This window comes from Amblyomma mixtum, chromosome 2 (assembly GCF_055824585.1).
Source record: "Amblyomma mixtum isolate Tamu chromosome 2, ASM5582458v1, whole genome shotgun sequence".
Lineage (NCBI taxonomy): Eukaryota > Metazoa > Arthropoda > Arachnida > Ixodida > Ixodidae > Amblyomma > Amblyomma mixtum.
Window position 1 is genome coordinate 222,055,080 of NC_143013.1, and position 21,243 is coordinate 222,076,322.

The 21,243-nt window shown below is 50.1% G+C and overlaps 2 protein-coding genes across 2 annotated transcripts in view; both read right to left on the bottom strand.

The window, feature by feature from the left end:
• Window positions 1-4,306: 4,306 nt before the first annotated feature.
• LOC149362704 (organic cation transporter protein-like) lies at window positions 4,307-8,339 on the bottom strand. The gene is made up of 2 exons (XM_089568358.1): window positions 7,923-8,339; window positions 4,307-5,701 (listed from the first exon to the last, which is right to left on the bottom strand). The coding sequence occupies exons 1-2, from the start codon at window positions 8,337-8,339 to the stop codon at window positions 4,307-4,309; spliced, it is 1,812 nt and encodes a 603-aa protein (XP_089424484.1).
• A 4,537-nt stretch (window positions 8,340-12,876) lies between these two features.
• LOC149362705 (uncharacterized) overlaps window positions 12,877-21,243 on the bottom strand; it is a 46,198-nt gene continuing 37,831 nt past the window's right edge. Inside the window, exon 12 of the mRNA XM_089569795.1 lies at window positions 12,877-13,288. Within this exon, the coding sequence (XP_089425921.1) occupies window positions 13,119-13,288 (170 nt within the window). The 3' untranslated portion in view covers window positions 12,877-13,118. The remainder of the gene's footprint in view (window positions 13,289-21,243) is intronic.

The following is a 21,243-nucleotide window of genomic DNA, read 5'->3' on the forward strand; positions in this document are numbered from 1 at the left end:
CTTACTTCACCTTGTCCTGCAAAACACAACGTAAATCGAAGAGCGTAGAACACCTGCGCAAAATTACGAATTTTTCGCTTGAAAAATATATGAACAAGCTTTACTGCCTAATACTTTTCCGACGTTTAAATTAACGTTTCGTTTATGGCACTCCTATCGATGATTACTCCATCTCCTAGAGTTCAAAAAGGGCAGAACCTCACCTTGATTCTCCGCCTTTTGACGCTGGCACCATTCGTACTGGCGGGTTGTGTACTTATTTTCATGACAACTAAAGGTGTCTAAAAAGCCTGCTGAGGCTTTGAAAATCCCGAGGAAAGGGTGCTCGACCTAGGTGAATTGCGCGGAAAAAAAAACGAAAAATCTATTTCCCACGCATAGTATACTATTCTCCCATGTTTATAATTTCTCGCCTATTTCTGAGCGGGTGGCTGTATTTTAGACGTTTTATGAGCGTGCTCGTGACTGTGTCCGGAATTCCTCTTAGCTGTACCACCAGTCATTAGCGTAGAGAGCTCGTTCTGGCCTGAACACACCGTGATGGCGTCTCACGTCCCACTAGGTCGGGATATAAAATAAGGGAGGCAGAACTGGTTGCGAGCGGGGTTCGAATCAGCGGTGGCTCGAAAAGACCAGCTTCGCTAGCCGCGGTTTCTCCGATCTCCGCTTTTTTTTTTTTTTGACCGCCGGACATTCACCCTGCGTCACAGAATACCAGAAGAGGGTTTTCGCGAAATCAAGAATTGATAGCGATGACATAATAGGAGAGCCAAGCTGGCTTCTGGATATTAAAATTTCTTTAGCGCTAGTAAAGCCTTTACCTTTGACAGCCAGTAAGAAACATTTTCAGCAACGTCTTTTACCTCAACAAGCTAGGCCATGCTTTTTCAGAAATACACACGGGCAGGCCGTGCATCCGGGTCGCAGCAATAAACAGTCATTCTGGAGTGCAAAAACTGTGGAGGCCCTTTAGCATTATCAAATAAAAAAATTATGAAGTGCACTTAAGTCTCCTTACGTGCTACATGCGAAAGCTCTGCGTGGTACGCCATCTACATTTGCGTCTTGGGGCATGGCTAAGTGGCCGAGCTGCATCCGCTGCCTTTGCTACGTGCTTATTCACCTGCTGCGCAAGCATTGTGCTAAGCGAAGGGGGAGGGGTTTCAGTCGGTGTAGCATGATGGTGCTACGGCACGCCAAGCAAGAAGTAATTTTACCGGAAACGTACTTTTGTACTCGGTAAATCGGGACATCTGTAATTTATCTGCTCATAATTATTCATGTAGGCCTCAGTACATATCTCGAAGATGCGTTTCTAAGACAACTCTGCATTCACTAGACGCGCCTTTATTCAGCTGCAAACATCGAGCCGTCCTGGCGCAGCAATAAAAAAAAAACAAAAGAAGCCATCATGGCGCACCGGAATCGGCCTCGTCCCGCACGCCTCAAGCCCGGGTTCGATTCCCGTCTGGACCCTAATTTTCTTTTCTTCATTGACAGCTCGTGCCTTGTTGGATTTTGTATTGGATTGTGGATTGTATCGTGGATTATAATTTGGTTTATTGCATTATGGATTTAATTATAGATTGTATCTACGGATTGGATTGTGGATTGGCTATTTATTGGTGAAAGTGGGACACATTTTGGCCTCGCCACTATGAGGCAAAGAATGCTTGCCCATTAAAAGGTGCACCATCCCCGTTCTCTATGGATAGGTATCGGATTCCTTCTCTGTCTGCAGGAAATTATTTCTTGATTGCTCTTTGCAAAGCATCTTCGAAATGAACCCTTTCCCAGAAATTGAAATAAAAAAGTGGTCTGTTGTCTCTGGTTGCTTGCAAATAAGGTAATATGTAAACCATGGTAAAAATAAGCCCTTTCCCTCTAAAATATTACCTGGTAATGGGGGTGGGTGCGAATTTAAAAAAGAAAATGCTGGATGCTGGTGGAACCTGTAGTTACATTACTCGGCTCAACATATTGCTGCGTCAGCCTCCACGGTTCAAGGCCCTGTACGATGGTTTTGGGAGAACAACACGACAGAAATTATGGTGCAGTTCTTTTCTTTCATCACTATAGGCAGGTATTCCTTGGAAAAACGTGCTGATAAACCTCACATCCTTGACGCAAAATCTCTGAGATATCATGTAATACCCACTGTAAATGTTTCATTTCTAACAAGCCAATCGGAAACGCACGCCTCCACTTCACTTGAAAATGGTGCACATAAAAGCGTCGCTTGCATCACGAGGAAATAAAAATCGGCGGACTTTAAACTGGCGGTCTCTCGGGCTGTGTGGTTTGTAAGTCGTCGTCTTTATCATCATCCATCCGTGATGATGACGATGATGATGTCCTCAGGCTGAATGGCACAGCGATGGTTTGGATGTCGTCGTTTTCATCATCTTTCGTCCGTGCGCAAGTCAATTCAAAAAGAGCTCTTGAGTACTTACGCGTGCAAGCCGAAGTTTCAACGCATGACCGCTTTTCTGGCCGTGAAAAAGACGCTTGGAAGCGCCATCTTGCAAGGAGGCAGCAAATCACAGAAAACGGCGTGAGACTTGAACCAACAAATTATATCATCATTCGTGAGCCTTTTCCACGTCAAGGCTGCCGGTGGCAGCATGGCAGGCAAGCAGCGAGACTGTGCTTAGCGTACACTTCACCCCATCACCTTGTTCTGTGCATGACGATTTGCCACCGGCCCTTACATTTAAGAGCGTTGCATTTTAAATGGTCTTTCCTCGGGCGCCACCCGCAATACACGTTGTAAAGATGGTGATGAAGACGAAGCGCCCGCCGCGCTTCGTCAGCTCTGATGTCGCCTACGCTCGACTATCATGCTCTTAGCTTGTTCGTCAGTTGTAGCGCCGTCGGCATTTGCGCCGTCCGCAACAATACGCTGCGCGCCAGTGACTGCATGCCGTCTCTATATTTGGCGGGAGCGCCAGTGGCGGCGGCTCACTCAGAGTATTTTGCCGCGTGCCAAGATGCTATTACGGCCGGCTGCGACAGCGTGATAGGCGTGGTCAGCGTGACAAGGAAGTCAGTGAGACTGTGCAGGAGGGGTGGTGAACAAGGCGACGCGTGATGACGTCATTCTTGTACACGTCGCACAAAACAAATAACCGATTACAATTACAATTAATTCACCTAAAGTGTTCCTCATTTCAGTGATCAATAGCAGCCCATGGAAAGCAGCTTGGCAATTAAAGAGAAGAAATCGATTACCATTCCGCTATTTGCTATCCATCTTTCATTAGCATAGCACAATTATACACAGACGGAATGAGGCGATGCGGCTTGCTTGGTCAGCCGTCCGTTGCTTTGCATACGTTGCTAATTTCTTCTGCAGTGTTCTTGCAAAGTTTTCTGTAGCGTGTTTTCACAATTTAATTGCAAACACAATCAGTACCGGGCCTGAAGAGTGTCTGGAAGCAAGCACCGGAGTCTAATGCGTCCTTTAACACACGAAGACTTTGCACACCTTCTCGAAGTTATGGAAAGCACCGCACTTCGGTATCGTCCGCCCTCTGACGAGACTAAGCCCAAACTCACTAAACATGACATTTCGTCGTGCAGCCGTGGTAGAATGCGAAATACGAAGCATGGAACAACGAGCTAGTGAAACACAAGGCAGTAGGGCTTGCATGTGGAGATGTCCTCGCGCGTGTGGCATCTGCGCACATGGACAGTTGTCACTGTAACGTCAGGGGATTCTGTGCTACGCCAGTGTTTGCCACCGGCTTCAGGCTATAGAAACAGATATAGCTACCGCTGGTTAAAGATACTAAAGATATCACTCGTTGCACATGTTTATGGAAAAAAATGTAACTGATTGCAAAATCCGAAGGAAATGACAATTCATACAAGTAATCAGTTACTTGTAATGCATTACGTTATAGACATGTTAGAATACAAGGACTTGAGTATCGTAGGGCAGCCTAGTAGTTCGTCAGAAAACAGTCGGTCGGTCGGTCGGTCGGTCGGTCGGTCGGTCGGTCGGTCGGTCGGTCGGTCGGTCGGTCGGTAAATTAGCAAAACAGTCCTTTGTACCCTAAAATTTCTATAGATGCGGCCATTTTTGGGGGGAATACACGCGCCAGCAGCACATTTATATAGGCAGCGACAAGGCGTAATCAGACGTACAAGGTTCAATACTAAGAGGGATTTACATTTGAGGCTAACCTTTGTGACAAGCTAACCCCACACGAAAGAATCAGAACGGAGGAACCAAAAAGTGCGGAAGAGATCAATTAGGAAAGAAATGAAATGCTTGCGAAATGTCCTTAATACGCAGCGCCTCCTATTGTTGGTCCACGTTCGCTCTCTTTTCCCGACCCCTGCGTGATTTTTTTGTCTTGGTGGGCGATAGCGAGGCCTTCAGGGCGAACTTGCGTTCGTCAGCGTTCATTGTATCCTTCGGAGACCTCACCTGCGGCTTCTGAATAAACACTTCCGGGAGCCACTGGACCACTACACTGCTCAGCATGGTCATGACGGCCGCGTACACGCAGAAGTAAACGCCCTCTGGCTCGCTCCTTATTTTCGTGAGAAATATGCCCACAAACGATCCCAAGCCGCCGAAGAACACTGAAAGGCTCATGCCGACGCTCCGAATGTTCGTGGGGAAAGCGTCTCCAGCGTAGCACATCACTACGCTTATCGACCCGGCCGCCACAGCCTTCATTGCTACATCTACGAAGGGAGTCACGCTAGAGTCGTAGCTGAGCATCGCAAGCGACTTCGCGAGGGCGATGAAACACGTGACGGCGAGCACAGCAGACAGCGTTTCACGTACTCCACATCGGCTCAAAGCCCAAATTACTGCCACGAAAACGGTCGCCGACGTAACGATGGACGCTGCTTGCAAAAAATACCCAGACGACTTCTCGCTGACGACGAGCCCAAAGTACACGCCGCTCAGCGTAAACCTAGCGAAGAAGGCTGCCGCAGCTCGCCGCCGCATTCTCATGGTCTCGAGGATGGCCTCCGAAGCGGAACTCATAGGAGTCAGCTCGAAGTTGTTCTTTTGCTTCCCCAGCTCCTTACACAGCTTTCCGAAGCCGTCGCGGGCGTTTTCCAAGTCGTCGCCGTTGATCTTGGCGGCCAGCAGCACGCCCTCCTCCGCTTCACGCAGCCTCCACTTCGTGAGGAGCCAGGCGGGGGATTCCTCCAGCAAGAAGCACCATGCAGCGAAGATGGCCGCCGGCGTTATTAGAAATCCCTGGGCCAGTATCCAGCGAGGTCTGAGCAGCGCAACGATTTGCACAACCGGCGGAACTAGGGTACCCACGATGGCCGTGTGAAGAATCAGGAAACACCAGCGCCGCGCGGGGCCCGTGCACTCGTAGAGCAGGATGAAGGTGAGGAGGTAGGCACTGTTGGCGGCAGCCATGATGAGGACGCGGTTCGTAAGGAAGGCGGCGAATGTGCTCGCCACGCTGCAGCCGATCAATCCAAAAAGCATCAGGAATGCCACGAACAGCGTCACCGGCTTCCTTCCCACGTAGTCCGATGCGAATCCGGCCACAGGGGACAGTATTACGTAACCGAGGTTAGTTAACATCGAAGACCAGGGGTAGAGGTATTCACGGCTGCATACCAGGTCGAAATGGCTGACGATGCTGTCGCTCTCGTCGGCAATGTCATAATCCCAGTCGTGGCAGGATACCACGGTCCTGTTTTCCAGGCCTGTGCCCTGCAGGACAACAAACCAGGAACATGATCTTTACTTCATTGGAGTTGTTCGTAAACTTTATCGCATGAAGCGTTTTAAATGCGACACAAACCAGCACGCAAACATGAACAGCCGCCTCTCCAAGAACGCTGTCATTGTTACCCGACATGAAGTTTCTATCGCTACCTTGAAAGTGCTTTGATTCGTTGCCGCAGTCAGAATGTTGATGCAGCCTGCAACGAAGCACTCAACTTTCACTTCTGAATTAGTAGGCTCGAGCTCTCCCCTGCGAATTTCGCAAATCGCAGGCATATCATTTTAATACAAGTTAACCCATAAGCGATGTTTCGGCTTCCGCTTATTTATTTACTTTCATAAAAAGGTACAGGCAGTTACATAATCGACACAGCTGCAAACCATTTCGTGGTGATGCTGCATAAACTTTCACAGCGGTTAAACGAGCATGTTTCTTCAATTCTCTACGGTCAAGGTGGCGTTGTTGCACATTGCGTGTAAATACATGTTCCATAGTAGCGGATATTTCAGTTAAACGAACACTTCATCTCAACGATTTGTTGCACTTCATATCTCCGCTGTGAAGAACACCTCATGAATTCCCATTTAGGCTTCTTCTAAAGAGACCGCAGCTGCGGCGCAAGATGCGAGGCACTTGTTCGCTCTCGGCACAAATCAACTCGGTCCCCTTGCACAGTGCGCGCAGACAAGAGCAGCACAGTTCTGTAGTGATGCTCTGCAGCAGTGGCGTAGCCAGAAATATTTTTAGGGGGAGTTATACGCAGTCGATAAAGAAAGAGCTTAGTGGCGCCATCTGGTTTTTAGGACAGGAAACACTTTTACCAACAAACCGACGCTCTTCGTATTTTCGTCTTTACATCTTAACATAACAAGTGTGTAAATAATATCGGCGGAAAATGGACTGAAAGGAAGGAGGTGAGGAATGCGGCGCTCAGAAAATTTCGGGGAGTGCTCTGACAACCCCCGAAACTAACACCAACCATGCACATGCAAAGGGGAACACCAGAAGTACAAATAGTGATCTTTGGACACTAGGATTACTATCAGGGAATGGTTGATTAGAAGCCAAGGAATATTGCAGGCGAATATAGCAGACGACGACTATAGTCTTCGCCTGCTAGATACCATGACAGCTTTAAGATCACGCTTAGTGATAACTATCAATTAAAGGTAAGGAGACGTTTTGTAGAGTTCACCATGTGTCGTTAAACTTCAAATAACTCCTGGCAGCATTTAACATTTTCTTGCATTGTATGAAAACACTCTGCCTGTTGTTCTTGCGGTCCCCACGAAAAAAATTTCACGGGACGATCACACACCTGATGCGATAATTCAGCGGAAGCAGTTAGATTGAGTCTATGAGTGCATTGATACTTTTACTCTAAGCAAAGGCTTCACACACGTGAGAGAATGGCCAGGCAGCCGAGGTGGGTGGAGCTTCTGAAGGCTGGCGACGGGTCAGCGTTCAGTCCCCTAGCTAGGCTAGTGGGATGGAAAGTTGTGTTGACGCTACTGGAGGGTAATGGAGGCCGGTGCATGATCGGAAGGCTGTGTGCGACTGGCGTCACTCGTTAAGCTAATGCGCTTACATTGAGCGTCGAGCACTACAAAAGGCTGTACAGCAAACTGTTAGATGATCGTGCAAGCAAAACGTCCTGTACCGGAACGGCCGCATCAGTAAACGGCCTCGCCCCAAAACACCCTGTACCGAGGCATCAAGCATAAGAGGGGCTAGTCCCGCCTAATACACAAACGAAGCTGATGATTTGGCAGAGGAAGCAACTACTCGTTCTAGAAAGTTTGAGATGAAATTGAAATACCTATCTCGAATGATTAGACGCGTTATTTTACGCGCGCATACTGGTCACAACTTTTGGATTTGGTTAAAAACAACTGGTAACAGGAGTGGGAATCAGGAAGATGGACCAGAGAACATTTTTCATAATGTTAGAAGGAAGAGATGAAGTTTGGATGAGAAAGGTTAGAGGACACACATGTTTTCCCAGTTAAAATGGCAATTTTCGGCATGCCATTTCGTGTCAGCTCTGTCATCCTTGTAGCTCCTCCCTATATTCATAACTGATAAAGCGTGGTTTTAAGCTTTAGGTCATGAAAATCTCCTGGACTTAATCAACGCTCCTCATAGCATCGAACCATTACTTCCGTGAGTCAACATAAGCGAGAGGTGTGTGGAATGAGTGCTCACGTCCTCGGTTGGGTCGAACATGTTGCACTTGCTGAAGCTGCCGTCAGCCTCGATGGGGATGGAGAGGTTCTTCCAGGCATCCGCGGACAGATGTTGCAGCTCGAAGGGCGGTTGGCACCAGTGGTCCACCGGTCTGCCGATGAGCCGGTATGACGTGTACTGCAAGAGTGCTGTCCCGGAACCAATAATGCCACACCCAAGGATGCGCAGCTGGTACGGACCGTGACCAAGAAGCTTGGTCACACTGTCCTGGAGCCCGGCCAAAGTCGCCGGGGCGGGGCTGGCAACGGGAGCGCAGGTGCTTGGGTTGGACAGAACGACAGGGACTTCTGTGTCCTCATTCTGCTGGGCAGGCACTGATGCGGATGGCGTCCTGTTTCTAGACCTTGCCTTTTTGTGGGGCATTTCTCGCACCATTGCTGGGCCTGAAGGTGACCCTCGAGATGTGCAGTGGTTTCAGCGCCGCTCCGTTCGCTCTTCTCGTGTCCCGTGATGGTAATAATGATGATGATGATGTCCTCGGGCTTAATGGCACCTGTCCATGGCGGCGGATGGCTCAGGGGGCATAACGGATACAAATGCACTCATGTGCACAAACTGAAGTATTTGGATAATTTTTTGTCTTAGACTAGAATTTGTACGAAAAAAAACGGAAAAGAAAAAGCAGTGAATTCTCATTCCAGCAGAGGAATCCTCCTGATCTAATTATATAGTAGTGAATATAATCGCGCATTGGCTTCAGGACATATCCCTTGGTGCTTGCTCTGAAGGAGGGGAGTATCGGAATAGATAGAGGAAGCCCTAGTCGAGCAAGGGGGATTTCCAATTAAATTCTATGGAGAGCAGCGAACCGCCGGCAGAAGAGGAAAAAGTGATCTGTGGACTCAGTTTTGTCACAACACTCACAAAGGTTGGTTATAGATAATCCCGATCGACGTACATAAAGATTTAGCCGTGGTAATCTGCAGCGCAAGAGGGTCATAGACACATCTGCACACTACATCTGTCAGGTGTCGAGAATGCGCTGCTGCAAGGAGAGGCTCATGGCTCAAGTAGTGTAGTCGCTGGAATCTTTGAAAGCCTTAATAAAATACAGTGTCCTGCATGTTGAATCGGTCGGAAGCATTTCTGAAGCCCTTGCATCGAGCGTTTCGTGTCTTCTGCAGCTATGTTTGCATATGATAGCGCTGAAGCAGGCTTTATTTGGAGTGAATTGTATTTGTTAAATGGTATGCGCCTGTACCAAAAGCTCCCGACTTCTGAGTTTTCGCAAGGGAGAACCTTCTCCAGGTGCGCAGGCGAACGGTGCCTTTTCAGATCATGCGCTGCAAGTCGTTTGAGCACTGTGCATCTTAGAACGAGCTCTCTGAAACGGGGCAAGGATGCCTAGAAAATTCGTCGCCGTCATCTTTGCCATGAGGACAGCAAAAAGTTGTGCAGCTATTTTTTTTTACTAATTTCTCGCGAAGAGGTCTCACCACTGTGTTAATGAAAACTACAACCTCGCTCATCGCCCAGAGAACATGTGGGGATCAAATGATCTGCAGTACCGGCGTAGCACTGTCTAGGATCGGTTATAGATGGTGCCAGCCGTAGTTATAAAATATGTATAAACCAAGTCATGCCAAGCCACCGCAGATCACATCTGCCACCGCCGATCTTGTTGAAGCGCAGAACGAGCAAAGGACGCGCGCTATGACAACTATATAAAGCCAGCCTGTTAGCTTACTCTGTCCCCAGTGCAAATGAACCTAGCTTGAAGGTCTCACCTCTGCCTAACACAACCGTAACATTCGCGGTGAGACTCGGAGCGAAAGCGGGTGCGTCGGAATATCATTCTTCTGCCTCCCTCATTGAACTCCATATGTGTGGTCACTGTTTAGCCCCAATCAGAGCCGCCCTCAAATGCAGCCCTGACACTTGAGTCAACTTCAGACCTGCGGGCGTCGCGACTTGCGAGCTGTGAGGGACAAGGAGCGTTGTGCTGACCCCCGTTGGCAGCCTCCCGATTTTCGGCATGATAGCAAAGAGTTCGAAGACTTGCGAGGATGGGTTCCGCTCGAGGCGTGTTATGATGCGGACGTTAAATCTCGCAATGTTAGTTTAAATTTAAATTCGGTTCTCAAAAGAGGTCGGCGCGGTTCCCAGGCGGTGTTCGCCTGAGTTTGCGGAGGGCAAGAGCTGAAAGCATTTCCTGGTTAAAATGCATCCCGTTCTCCTTCCCCGAGCCCTTCCGGTAAGCAATGCGGGAGCGAGGGAAGAGCGGATAAACTCAGCTAATGGAAATGGTTCATTTTCGCCACTCTATCTGGCGCAGTTCGCTTACCATGCTCAAACTCCGAAAGTTCTTGTGCAAGTTTTTCTGCATACTGCTTTTTACTCCCAAAAGTCTGACGCTTGACACTTTGTTTATAGACCCTACCATATCCACGCGCGAGGCCCCGAAGTAGGCAAAAATATCGAGTTCCTCAGGAGTAATATTACCAGCCCATTACTGCTTCGTCAACAGTTTTCGGTAGTGAAGAGTGTTGTTAATGAAGCTACGAAAATCATATTGAAGCGCGTTTTTCATTGCATACTAATTCCTGCTTGCTTGCCGTATCCTCCAAAGGAACAGAGGCGACAGCCGATGGGCTGACAGGCTCTGCTGCACACAGATTATACACACCCACAATGCCAAAACACATCTTCCAGTTGCACAAGAAATTTATTCTCCTACCAAACACATCACAGTACTACTATGTGAACTATTTCGGTCAGGCAAGCTGCTGAGACCAATGCGGCCTACGTGTGGCATGACTTCTGCTCGCGTACTCGTGCGAATCTGCGCACTATCACAAGAAATACTCATTTCCCATCCAGTATTGTTAATGCTAGGCACAGTTATAACTTCCCTTGGAGTACTCGCAGCGACCGGGCTTCCATCGATGGCACAAATTCGCCTCTCTTGAAAACCTTCGGCTTTAATGATTTATGCACAGATATCAAGCTTTTACGGCGACAGTCGTTAATAAGGACAAATTCAGAGCGTCTGCCAGCTAGTGGCGAAATAGCCCAGCTTGATATATGCCGCAGTTGATGTACCTTGGCAGCCTTCCTCTCAAATCTAGGACCCTCCGCTCCCAAGCTGGGAACATTTTTTCCATCTGCTGAAGGTCATACTTGTTCTATTGTAAGCGACAAACCACTTCGTAGTGGCTAGACACGGCGTAAGACATTATATAAGCAATCGAACTCGTAAGCGGCCACTCTTCGGCACGGCGCTGACAGAGCTGAATTTTATGAGCTCTACGTAGTCCCGCACAATGAGATCACAGTGAAGATATCTCAGGCGACGTAATGCTTGCGTAAATAATCTTTTCATTCCATCATCCGTGTTTTGGACACCTAGATAATAAGAGCTGCTCTTTCCTGCAGGAGTGTTCAGGAAGTTCGCTGGGCGGCCAATGGCAGTGCAGTCCTGGAATGAGGAAGCCAGCTGCTAAGCTCAAGAGGAGTTCTCTCTTGTGTAGTTGTCCTCTGATGATGATGGTGATGGCAGATCTTTCCAAAAACGTCTTTCGTCTTCCTCCTCCTCCAGCACGGGCAGAACGAACGGTTAGTGACCGTGCACATTTTCGGCCGGCCACCAGCAGCCGATAGCGCTTTCCTGGGAACCAAAGTTAAGCAAAGCCCAGTCGTGGGAAGCGCATATGGTGCGAAGTTGATACCTCGTAATCAGGTCGAGGGTGAGAGCGCTGTAATCGAGGCGCATTTATTTTGGGTGCACGGGGCGCGCAGTCACGTATTTATATTTTCGCAGGCTTTCAATTTTGCCGAAAAAAGAAGCGCTACACAACGGCGTTGGAAGCACCTGTATCGTACTGTTATCATAACGCTCAATAACTTCCATTTCAGACCTGCGACTTTAAAGCTATACTGCCATATTAAAAAAGGGGGTCACAAATTCTGGATCAAGCCAAAAGGAAAAGCTCAGCTTACAACTCGGGTGCGTTGTTCATACGAGTTCAGTCACCGTTTCCGTTGTCTACCAGACGTTTTCGCCACCAGTGCTCGATGCGTCGTTTTGTTTTCTGCGCCGCGTTGCTGAATTCGCTGCACAAGCTCTCTGGTGGAGACCAGTGCCATTGCTATAGCATTGTCACCATCAATCATGGCTTCCATGCTCGGAGATACTGGTACCAGATGCGGGAAAATCAGCACAACTTGCCGAATGTCTGGCATTCGGGACGTACCAAGTGAAAGCAAGCTCATACGGCCTGACCATCGCTAACAGCTTTTTATTGCGATCCCTTTTCTCATCTGCAACTCTCATCGCGAGTACTATGAAGTCGAATTTTCTTGTACATTGATCTTCGCTGCATTAAATATTGTTTTCCTATTAAATCTCAATCCCTTGCATAGTGAGAGGCCAAAGCTAGGCACCAAATGTCCACCGCCTTCTTGTCAATCAGTTGTGGCGTTTTGGTGGGGCTGTTGTGTAAAGTCGAGGACTGCGTAAAGTCGCGGAACAGACCGCTACCTGCGTGCGAGATATATTCTGTTTCATTACACACCCATTTATGTGTTTTACTATCACATGTTAATCTGATAGGCTTTCATAGCTGACGGCGCACTACAAAAAGATTGTGCGCCGTGTAGTGATACTCTACAAAGATAGAATCAGGCGTGGGGCAAAACATAGCTGCTAAATACGCTTCGAAATAATAAACCCATTATGTCCGCCCCGTCTCCGTTCCCCTCCACAGCCTGTGCGCTGGGAGTTACGCAAAGACAACAGCGCTACTGGGGTTCCTACCATTAACTGCGCCATGATGAAAGGAAAACGTGTTGTCATTGCAGTGACACCTACAGCACGCTCGGTCACTCGCCCAAACGCTTAGCTGCCGCCGCTAAATACTCGGCGCACGCTGGGGCCTTGGCATAGCAACGCAGCCGCTAGTAGTTTTTGGCTCCCAGTTGGCAGCCGACTTGCACGACTCAGTCTTCACTCACGGTTTCAGTCAAGGCGACGTAAGGTGCTAAGGATAAGTAGGATAACGCATCCCCACACAACCGAGACGCCATAATTCAGAAGACGTCGTGTACCACTGCGCCCATGCATGCGCCGTGCATTTCTCTGCAGCGAATTTATTTGTGGCTGAGTGCTTGTCAGTCGTCCGTAGCAGCTGTCCAGCGCAACGCGGAGGGCCATCGTCACTTGAACGCGTGCTTGCGCACGGTGACCGCGCACGCCTGGCTCAGGCGCATCGGCAGCGGTGGCAGCGTAACCCAGCGGTCGGTCGTCAGGTTGTAGCGGTAGGCGTTCCTCGTGGCCGCGCCAGCGTCGTCCGCCAGCTGACCGCCGAGTATGTAGATGTCGTCGCCTGCAAGCCAGAAGGCCACCAGATGCTTACACTGCGCCGTTCCCTATTTTGACAATGAGTCACAAGCGGCCACCGAAGAAGGATAAGTAGTATCCAAGCGCAGGAACAAGGGTGCTCCCCTAAAAATAGACCTTCTGCACTGGAGCGGCAGTGGAGATGGCATGACAGATTCAACAAAAAGGGGACTGCAGCTGGTTGTCGCCACGACATTACGCTATAATGTCTCGCGATACTATAATGTACCAGTGCCCTACGTAGGCTTGGCCAGATAGGTCGGTGAAAAGGGAAAAAAAATGCTGTTTGGCCGCACTTGAATTATACATTTAATAACAGAACACAGGTTTTGTTCCGAAAGCAACTCAGACAGCCAAAGCGAGACCTCAGGTGACAGCCGTAGCTACGCTTACCTTGTTTCAATTGGTCGAAATAGTCGCGACGTCACAGTGCGCAATTTCAAACGGGGCCAATTGTACTTTGGCTAGCAACCATGCAACCAATTAAAGGGATCGTATAGTGATGCTCCAAGTTAGTGAGACTGAGTTTAGTTGATTGCTTAACTAACCAATTAGCCTAATTAACATTTCTAGTCAGACCAGACAAACAAAAGCGAGTAGAAAATTGGTCGAGCTGGGTAATGGAACCAGAGTCTCCGGAGTGCGAGACGAGCCCGCTAACCACTCCGCCATGCCAGCTCGCTGGTTTGGTATGAACAAAGGCGTGTCTAATGAATACGCTGTCTTCGTTCACTCCCATCTTCCTCCCTTCCCGTTACGGCGAGGTTCAGGCGTCCACCGAGGTGAGCGAGACCGATAATTTCCTTTCCTCAAAAGCCAATTTACAGACGAGCAAGGCGTAGAGCCGAACGGGTGATGGCGTTCTGTGGACTCCCTGGCAGCGTTGCAAGACGCTGTCGCGTTCCGCTCTTAGAGGCGAAGCTCAACATCTTAACCACACATCAGTGACACAAGCAGCAACATCGCGCTTAAGGCTTTTGCCTCACCGTACTTTAGGTCAGCAAAGTGCCCCCCTGAATATTTGTACAGAGGAATGTTGCCGTCACTATGAATACAAACTGTAACCGAAACTTCAACTAAGGCGCAGCAACACTCTCGCGGGATGAAGCGTTCTTCATTATTGATAAAAATGAGAAAATGATGTCTACAGGCTTAAAATCTTTTCTGCCTTTTCATCAAGCCACCACTTACTGCTACTACAAGTCGACTCTCCCGGCCGACAGCAAGCTAACTGCGTATGACGCGTTGAGAAGGAATTTTGGTCCAGTTTGTTTCGATATTGGCTTAGCCAGCCACCAAAGCCTTTACCGAAACAAACCAGACGAAGAAAACCAAGCAAGCTCCATCTCTCATGAGAAACGCAGCCCGCCAAATTTCTTAAGGTGGTTTTTACAACATGCGCCACGAAAGACGCGACCAATTGCATTGGCACCGCAGAAATAGAAGCGCCTTCACTGAAAGCTTTATTTCTGGGCGCCTAACTCTCTGTCAAAAGTCAGTAGTAGAACGTCGTTATAACGAAACGGTTTATAGTGAAATAATGGATATAACTAAGAAATGACAAATTCCCTCGGAAGCTTTGTCAACATGGGTAAAACCAAGCCACGGCTATAACGAAGTAATCGCCGTTCCCCTTCAACTTCGTTATAACGAGGTTCAATTGTAGCTGCACATTACTCCGTACGGCGTCTGGTAAGAAAGAATGTGTGACGTACATCATCATCATCATCATAAGTGAAAAAATAAAGGGAGAAAGAGGTGCCGTACTGGAGGACTCCGGAATGATGTCTACCCTTTGAGGACTTTCAGCGTCATTGATATCGCAGAGCACATGCGCACCATTAGTGTTTCACCTCAATTTAAATGTGGCCGCGAAACATAACAGGCGCCCTTGTGCTGTGCAATGACATTTCACGTTAAACACCCCCAGATATCCGAGAGATTACGGAACCCTCCATTACGGCACCTCGCAGACATCGCACAGCAAAAAAAAATTTAGGGGGTACTTTGGCTCTCTAAAGTGTTGCAAGGCGAAAGCTTTTCCTTGCGCATTGTTTGGTTTTATTCATTTTTATTTTTCAAATTTTATTTTAATTTGCATTTCATTTTGTATTTTTGTTTTGTGTCTTATTTTTATTGTTTTTCTAATGTTTTCTTTTCTTATTCTTATTTTTTTATTCCGTTTCTTTTATTTATGAAACTCATGCATTCAATAGATGCGCCTTTAGTCATGCTCAAACCTTGAGCCAAAGGCCCCTGAGTCAAATGCCAAAGGCTCTGGTTCGATTCCCAGCCTCGACGCAGTTTCTTTTTAAGTAGTGACGCCGAAACGCGGACAAATCTGCCGACACGGCTGCTAACGACAGTATGAGGCATTAAAGGCTTTCGCCTTAAAATTCAGGGGGGCACTTTGTTGACCTAAAGTGCTTGAGGCAAAAGCCTTAAGCGCTGTGTTGCTTTTTGTGTCACTGATGTGTAGTTAAGATGTTAAGCTTCGCCTCTAAGAGTGGAACACTGCCAGGGAGTCCACAGAACGCCATCGCCCGTTCGGCTCTATGCCTTGCTCGTCGGTAAATTGGTTTTGAGGAAAGGAAATGCATCTGTCTCGCATATCTCGGTACACACCTGAACCTCGCCGCAACGGGAAGGGAGGAAGATGGGAGTAAACGAAGACAGTATTGAGAGAGAGAGAAAAAATTTTATTTACGCAGGAATTCGGGGAACGCCCCAGGGTCCCCGCACAACCCCACTGCACTCAAGTGTTTATGTTCCTAAGGTCCATAACACTGGCAGCCCGGCCGGTGGCGATGGTCTGCACGGCCGGGTCCTCCGAGCGCAGCAGGGTCTCCCAGTCCTCCCAGGTCTTGAGGTTCTCTAGGTCCCGCGGGGGAGGGTCCTCCGGGCAGAGGGAAATGATGTGGAGGGAAGAGGCGAAGGGTTCTGGGCATAGAGCGCATGCCGAAGTGGGGCAGGAGGGATGATTGAGTGGCCAAGGTTAAGGGGTGAGGGGAGAGTGTGTGTCTGTAGTCTGGAACAGAATGTTGCGTGTTTGTTATCTACGGAGGGGTGGGGCGGGGGGTACAGCTGGCGTGACGCTCTGTATGCCTGGGTCAGCTCACTGAATGAGTGCATGCGCTCCTTCGTGAATCCCCGATCGGAGGCCACCTGAGTCCGGTTTAAAGAACCTCGGGCTAAAAGGTTGGCGGCCTCATTTCCGAGATTCCCGTAGTGCGCAGGCACCCATATCAGCTCCACATCTCGGGGCGGGGGTGCATCGGGCGAGTCCAGTATGTCAAAACCAGGGACATGAACTCGGCCTCGAGCGAAATTTAGGATCGCAGTTTTAGAGTCACTTAATATATACCGGGCTTCCCTGCGAGTGATAGCAAGTGCAATGGCGGCTTCCTCTGCAGCCTCTGGGGACGTGTCTGGAGGGAGAAGTAGTGTGAGGAGGGTGGAAGGGGAGGCCACCACAGCTGCTGTCGTTTCATCACCCGTGCAGGCAGCGTCCACCCATACGGCGTCCAGTTCGGAGCCGTACGCTCGATGGAGTGCCTTCGCTCGGGCTCTGCGGCGCTCTCTCCCCGCACTCTCTCCCCGGGCTATCTCCCTGTCCTTGGGCGCCTACTCCCAATCAGACAATCTGGCCCTTACATTCAAACACATCACCGATTACTACAAGGAGGAGCACCGGCGATAGCCGGCCCCTTGTAAGGGACTGGATCGCGCTGACGAGCGCCTCCTCATCAAAATTTTTACTAACACTGTACTGTGCCCGGCGGTACTTAAACATTTCAACGCATCCTTTGATGGCATGTGCCAGTTCTGTGGGGAGGTGGCTGACACCTTCCACATGGTTTGGGCGTGTGAATCAAACCCATCTATCCCCCCCAACCCCAACCCCACCAGAGAGGACTGGGAGGCGGCCCTGCTCGGCTGTCAGGACCTAAAGACCCAAAAGGCCTTGGTTCACCGGATGCGGGCGGCGTTGCTTGCCAATGGGGCCCCGGAATAGGGGCTCCACCTAGTATTTTTAGGGGAAAGGGCCAATAGGGCCTACCCCAATCACCTCTCTGTAAATATTTATTGCATTATAAATGTTTTTCACCACCATCTGCGGCGCTGCTCATGGTGGGACGGGTGCATATTCCTCGGGAGCGGCCTGATGAGAAGCTCCCGGTGAAGGGGTCGTGGAATGGCGAGGAGGGTTGGGTCGTTGGCCGGTATTCTGATTCCCAGGGAGTCCAGGATATACCGACCTGTGGAAGTTTGTGTGAGCCTGATGTATTAGACAAATCGGTGGGCCTCCACCAGTTCCCCGATTGTGTTGTGGAGGCCCAGGCCTAGTAATCTGTCTGTGGGTGTGTTGAGGGGAAGCTGAAGTGCTACCTTGAATGCCTTGCGAATCAAAGCATCCAAAGCGTTTATGTCATGTTTGGATAGTTGTAAGTATGGGGTATTGTACAGCACACGGCTGAGGACAAAGGCATGCATGAGGTGACATAGGTCGCGCTCCTTCATGCCTCTATGATGTCCGGAAACCCTGCCGAATGGGGAAACGCTGCCAATGTGGGGTGCGTCTGTACTACACAGCCCCCTAGCGGCCAATCCACAGCGGCCACAGTATTGACTAGACGCGTCTTTGTTCATTCCAAATGCTCCCGCACCGGTCTGCGCAGGATGTTCTGCTTCAACTCGACCGAGAAATACTGAACCCTGTCGAATACCACTTCAACGATAAGCCAGTACTCTCCCTAGACTTGAAGGGTGCTTTCGACAACGTCACACACGAAATTATGCTGCAACATCTCTCCCAGACCAACTGTGCACATAACACCTTTCAGTATATCAAGCAATTTCTCTCGGATCGACTATCTCTCATTCGAATTCAAGACGAAGAACACGGCCCCTATCAAATGAGAACGAGAGAACGCCACAAGGTGCGGTCCTCTCGCCGTTACTTTTCAGTCTGGCCATGATGAAACTCCCGCCTCAGCTGGCACAGGTCGAAGGCGTCTAGCATGCGCTGTATGCTAACATAACCATCGATCTGGGCCAAACATGGATCGGTTGGAGACATTGAAGCCAACCTGCAAAAAAGCGGCGGAGATCGTTCCAACAGGATCCCGCGCCTTGTCTTCTCGTTCCCAAAGACTACACAGCCAACCTAGTGGATCCCGACCTCCAACTAGAGTACTCTTATGTAATGGTGACCCTCCTACCAGTCCGCCGCAGAGACCCACCGTTGCATATACTCAACGTGTACTCCTCTCCCAAACTGAAGCGAGTGACTTTTGCGATCTCTTTAGCCGCGCGGTAAGAGTAGCCGGTCGTGATACCCTGCTGATTGTGGGCGACGTTAGCGCTCCCAGTCAGCTGTGGGGGTATCGCAAGGAGAAGTCGCGCGGGCGTAAGCTGGTGGTGGTGGTGGAAAACATTTATTTACACATGCACTACTGGAGGTATTGCATGAGCTGACCCAAAGGGGGCCAGCCCTTACAAGTACTAGGTGGAGGTCCCTAGTTCGGGACCCCAGTGGCGTCGGACGCCGCCCGGGCTCGCGCGACCAAGGCCCGTTGGGCCTGCAGGTCAGAGCAGCCGAGCAGGGTCGCCTCCCAGTCCTCCCGGGTTGGGTTGGGGTGAGGGGGGATAGCAGGGTTGGAGGGGCAAGCCCACACCATGTGGTAAATGTCCGAAGACTTCTCCGCACAGTGCGGACAGCTGCCCGAGAAAGAAGGGTCGAAGTGTTTGAGAGCTGCCGGGCACAGCAAAGTATTGGTATACAGGCGAAGCAAAAGCCGCTCCTCCGCCTTTGAGAGACCTTTACACGGGCGGGGATAAAGACCATGGCCAGATTGATAATGTAAAACAATGTCTTTAAAGGAGTAAGCGGGAGTGAATTCGAGTTCCTGATCGTCGGGGTCGGAGGGGAATGTCCGGTGAGAGAGCGCGCGGGCGGCGGCGTCAGCTGCCTCATTTCCCTCAAGGCCCATGTGAGCAGGAGCCCAAACGATACGCCGGTGCGCGGGGTCCCCGGTGTAGACGCTGTTTTGGAGAATGCGGTAGGCTAGATATGGTACCCAGCCCTGCGCGACGTTCCGACATGCCCCTCGCGAGTCGGAAATAATTGTTTTTGAATTGGAATCAGATGCAGCCAACGCAATGGCGACCTCCTCCGCGTGTGTTATGTCACGGGCTCGGAAAGTAAGGCCGTTCACTGTTTTGGATTGGTGGACGACTGCGGCCGTGTACCATCCCCCGTGGTGGGGGCCGGAGGCATCCACGTAGAATACGCCGGGTTTCGATCCATAGTGGCGGGCCAGTGCTTCCGCCCGCGCCAGGCGCCGGCCATTATGGTCTTCACGGTTCATGTTCGCGGGAAGAGGGCGCACGTGGAGGGCGCATCTCCACTGGGATGGAATACGTACGCGCTCTTCCATAAGAGTGGTGTGTTGGATGTGGCGGAGCTTGCGTCCACGTTGGGCCTCACCCTCCACACGGACCCTGTCCACCCAACCCGGCTAGGAAATTCTGTGACACGGGATACGTGTCCGGACTTAACCTTCACTCGCAACATACGACACGCAGACTGGCTCAACACCAAGGAGACCCTCGGTAGCGACCACTGCATCCTTAACACTACAATAAGCACACGCCCCCTCAAGCGTCCCAGAACACACGCCCGTATCCCGGATTGGACGAAATTCAGGCAAAATTTTCACTCACTTGATAACACACCCATTTCCGAGCAAGGCTACCCAGCATGATCCCAACAGCTGCTGAAACACCTTTTCTCGCATGAAACTCAGATCCAGCTCTCAGAAGCGGTCACGGACGTGGATAACCACCTTCTACACCTCTGGGAAGCCCGTCGCAGCCTCGTCCGCCGTTGGCGACGCCAAAAACATAACAGAAAGCTTAAAGCTCGAATTGCCGAGCTTACCCAGAAAGCGGCAGAGTACGCGGTCCAACTCGCCGACTCCAACTGTGTGTATAGATGTAACACGGCCGCGCGTCAAATGTCCAGCCGCAACACGTGGCGTCTCTTTAGAGGCCTACTCGACCGAACCCAAACACGAACCAAAACACAAAAACATTTGCAGCGAACATGGTGCTCGCAAAAACAAGCATGTTTTTGCGAGCACCATGTTCGGATTCCGCCCACACATATCCGCACTGGATGTCCTCCTGCAACATAATCGGGAAATCCTTGACCCCCTCGAATGCCCCCATAATGACCGGGTAGTACTCGCCTTGGATCTTAAAGGGGCATTTGACAATGTAACACACGAGATCATACTCACTAACCTAAGCCACACCGACTGTGGTCTCAACACATTCCGATACATAAGCCAATTTTTAATGCATCATCTATCCTACATCCGGATACAAGATACAGAGCATGGTCCCTACCTACTCGGCACGCGGGGAACCACCCAAGGGGCGGTACTTTCCCCGCTGCTCTTCAATCTGGCTATGATGCACCTGCCGGCACAGCTGGAGGGTGTTGCCGGCGTGCAGCACGCCCTGTACGCCGATGACATCACCCTGTGGGCCACGCAGGGTAGCACAGGGGACATTAAAACCAGCCTGCAAACAGCGGCGACGATAGTAGACCGCTAAGCCCGTCGCTGCGGTCTTCAATGTTCCCCTCAAAATTGGAATTTGTGCACCTCCGCCCCTCGCAGAAGTGCACAACTAAAATCTCTCTTTCTCTTGAGAGTGGTCCCATACACGAAAGTGACGAGATACGGGTACTAGGACTCTACATCCACAAACACACGCGGCCAGACTCTACATTGGCCAAACTCCGTAAGGTGGGGGACCAGGTGGGCCACATCGTCCGCCGGGTTTCCAACAAACGCGGGGGGTTACGAAGTAAGGATGCCTTGCGGCTGGCAAACGCCTTTGTAACCAGTCGAATTCTCTATTCGACTCCTT

Coding starts and splice junctions, on each gene's coding strand:
- LOC149362704 (XM_089568358.1), bottom strand. CDS start 8,339: ATGGTGCGAGAAATGCCCCACAAAAAGGCAAGGTCTAGAAACAGGACG. Junction 5,702..7,922: donor TGTTCGACCCAACCGAGGAC/GTGAGCACTCAT, acceptor GTTGTCCTGCAG/GGCACAGGCCTGGAAAACAG.